At 47.2% G+C, this 3,414-nt stretch overlaps 1 protein-coding gene across 1 annotated transcript in view; it reads left to right on the forward strand.

Annotated features, from left to right (window-relative positions):
* Nucleotides 1-1,924, forward strand: part of Nlrp5 (NLR family pyrin domain containing 5) — a 24,851-nt gene extending 22,927 nt beyond the window's left edge. Inside the window, 1 exon segment of the mRNA XM_031390914.1 lies at nucleotides 1,646-1,924. Coding sequence (XP_031246774.1) covers nucleotides 1,646-1,778 — 133 coding nt within the window. The 3' untranslated portion in view covers nucleotides 1,779-1,924.
* Nucleotides 1,925-3,414: the final 1,490 nt, after the last annotated feature.

The raw sequence follows: 3,414 nt of genomic DNA on the forward strand, positions 1-3,414 counted from the left end.
AGATGAGTGCCAAAGGCAGGAGGGAATGGAGGGGGTGGTTTGGGAATTCTGGCTGAGTGAGGTTGGCAGTCTTTACATAAATATGTTACACAGTACATGCGCAAACAAAACCAAAAGGCAGAATGTTGTTTAATAGATCCAACTGTAACCATGAGCCACAAGGCACAGTGGTGAGGATGGGCTTAGCAATTGGTACAGTCTTGGGGAGATGGTTCCTTCTGGAAAGTGCTTCCCACACAAGCCCAAGGACCTGAGTAATGGTCTCTAGAACCCATATAAAAGCCAGATGTGATGGTGCTCATACCTGCAGTCCAGCACTAGGGAGGAAGAGACCAGAAGATGCTGGACTTTGTTGGTTAGCCAGCCTGCCTAGCCTATGAGCAAGCTCTGGATTTGGTGAGTTTGTCTCAGTGTGAAGAGAGATGGAGAAAGACACCCAGTGCTGACCTCTGTTCTCTGCTTGCTTGCTCATGCTTCTTCTCCCTTTCTCTCCTCTCTCCCTCTCTCCCTCTCTCCCTCTCTCTCCCTTTCTCCTTCTCTCTCTCCCTATCTCCCCCTTTCTCTCTCCTCCTTTTTCTCTTCCCTTTCTCTCTCCCTTTCCTCTCCCTCCCTCCCCTGTCCCTCTCTGCACCCCCACACATGTGCTCCCTTCCCTTCTCCTTTCCCCCCCTTTCTTCCTCTCACTCTGGGCCTCCGACCTCCTCTTTCAGCTCGAACACATCCATACACCACCGCCACTGCCACCCACACCCACATTCAGACCTGGATTTTTACCAACTGATCTATTACAAGCAAAATGGGATTTCTCTGCAGCAATTTAAATCCTTGCGTACCCTTTCCCTCAACTGGAGTGGGTGGGGCTTTGCCTTGCCCTTGCTGTTACCCTTGCCCATAATTGTGCCTCAAATCTGGGACAAGGGCACAGAGTAGATCCCTGTGCATTTATGACTTACTTTTACATAAGTGGATTCATGCGTGTGTGAATGCATGTTTATACGTGGCTTACATACATATGTGTGCCTGTACATGTGAAGGCCGAAGAGTTAACCTGAGAGGTCTCAGAATAGCTATCCATCTTACTCTTTGAAACTTATACATCAGCCGGGCAGCGGTGGCGCACACATTTAATCCCAGCACTTGGGAGGTAGAGGCAGGTAGATTTCTGAGTTCGAGGCCAGCCTGGTCTACAGAGTGAGTTCCAGGACAGCCAGGGCTACACAGAGAAACCCTGTCTTGAAAAAAAAAAAAAAAGAAAAGAAAGAAAGAAACTTATACATCCAAATAACATCTTCTGATCATATCCACCCACCACTACTTGCTCCAGATCTTCCCATGGTATTCTAATATGTCTCTCCCAACTTTTTTTTTAATTAGTTTAATAACCCGCTGCCTCCAACTATTGAAGTTCATAGGCACATGGGTGTGGTGTCCTCCACTGGAGCATAAGCAACCTACCAGGTCTTCAAAGAAATGAAAGTGATTCTCTCTCTTCCATCAGGGCTTGGGCCTTGGAAGCCCCTTCCCCAGCCCTTTTAATCTATGGTGGTGGATTAAACTCCCTCATTGAGAGTTCTCAAAAAGGGTTGTAGTCCTAATCTGGCTTCCAGGCCATCTAGGTCCTAGCATGACATCCCTTTCTTCCCAGCCTGTGGAAGCAGCAGTACTATGCCTGTGTGAGAAGACAGCTGGAGGAGCTGCAGTTTATCAAGCCCCACGTGGTGATCGACGGTGACTGGTATGCTATTGATGACGATGACCGAAACTGGTGGAGAAACTGAAGACGTGAGTCCCCTCTCCTTCACATCCTAGGACTTCAGTATCTGAAATGTTTGTCTCACCTCGGAGGATGTAGCAAGAATGAAATAAACACACAGCATTTCAAAAAGCATCAGGTGGTCATGTCGATCAGTGTGGGTATGGTGTAAGGGCAGAGATGAGATGGAGGGGAGTGACTCAGTTGGTAAAGGGCTTGCCATGCAAGCATGAGGGTCTGAATTTGATACACACAACCCATATAAAAAGCCAGGTGTTGGGGCATATGTTTGTAATCCCAGTGCTGGGAGATGGAGAAAGAAAATATTCTCACAGAATCAACTGAAGGGAGAAATGGTTCCATGTGCACATTCACACACAGGCATGGGGACCCACATACATGTACACAGATGTCCAAAAATATGCATATATACACATACACACCACACATGAAAAATGAACCCTTCATCCCTCTGGACCATATCCTTGCTGTGCTCCTCTGATGCATGCATATACTTCACATAGCTGCAGACCTTCATGACACCTAAGGTGTGAGTAGCTTCTGCCCATCTTACAGACAAGGACTCTGAGGCATGGGGTGCCTGAGCATTCCCATTCAATAGATGGTAGAGCCACCACTCAAAGTCAGGAAATCTACTCTGGATGCCATTGTTATGCCTGGAGCACTAGGGAAGTGTTCGGCTGCTTCTATGGGCCTCAGATGGCTTTATTTTATTTATTTTTTTTTGTAGCCTCATAATGAAAACATCATTTCTGAAGCCTGAGAATGTTCTAGGCTCTTTCCTTGAGAAAGCATGAAAGTTTCCATGTGTAGAGGCACACACCTTTAATCCCAGCATTTGGGTGGCAGGACAACTTGGTGGTCTACAGAGTGAGTTCCAGGACAGCAGAGCCTACATAACGAGACTCTATTTTGAAAAGAAGAAAGCCTTAAAGTCAGGTGACTGGCCTTACTCCCCTACCAAGTCTTCTAATGAGAATGAAAGGCTTATTTCTGGGATTGGAGGCAAGATAGCTCAGTGAGTACAGGCACTTGTTCCTGAGACTGACAGCTTTAGTTAGATCCCTAAGAGTTACATGAGGGAAAGGGAAAACCGAGTGCCCAAGTTATCCTCTGTCCTCTACACGTGAACCATGGCTTCCCTTCTTCCATTCACACAAATGTTTGAAATTTTACCAAGAGAAGAAGTATGCAGCTATTCTGTGCTGATATCATTAGCATTGTCCCTACTTGGGGCTGCTTTGCGAGACTGCCTCTCTTGCCAGGCAGTGGTGGCGCACACCTTTAATCCTAGCACTTGGGAGGCAGAGGCAAGCGGATCTCTGAGTTCAAGGCCAGCCTGGTCTACAGAGTGAGTTCCAGGACAGTCAGGGCTAGACAGAGAAAACAAACAAACAAACAAAAATGCCTCTCTCATCCTAGGAGAGTTAACGTTATGTAGCACCAAGGCATTTGGCCAATGTGACATGATCTGTGAGGAGAATGAGGAGGTGGAGGGGCCACTGTCGTCCTCCAAAGGCTAGGGAAGTGTCAGTCCTTCAGAACACTGTTGGCTGCCCTGGTCATCTGACAAACAGATACAGGATACAGAGCCACCACGAATGCTTGAGTTGACTATTGATTCTTATTAGTCAGGGGTG

This window comes from Mastomys coucha, unplaced genomic scaffold, assembly GCF_008632895.1.
Source record: "Mastomys coucha isolate ucsf_1 unplaced genomic scaffold, UCSF_Mcou_1 pScaffold21, whole genome shotgun sequence".
Lineage (NCBI taxonomy): Eukaryota > Metazoa > Chordata > Mammalia > Rodentia > Muridae > Mastomys > Mastomys coucha.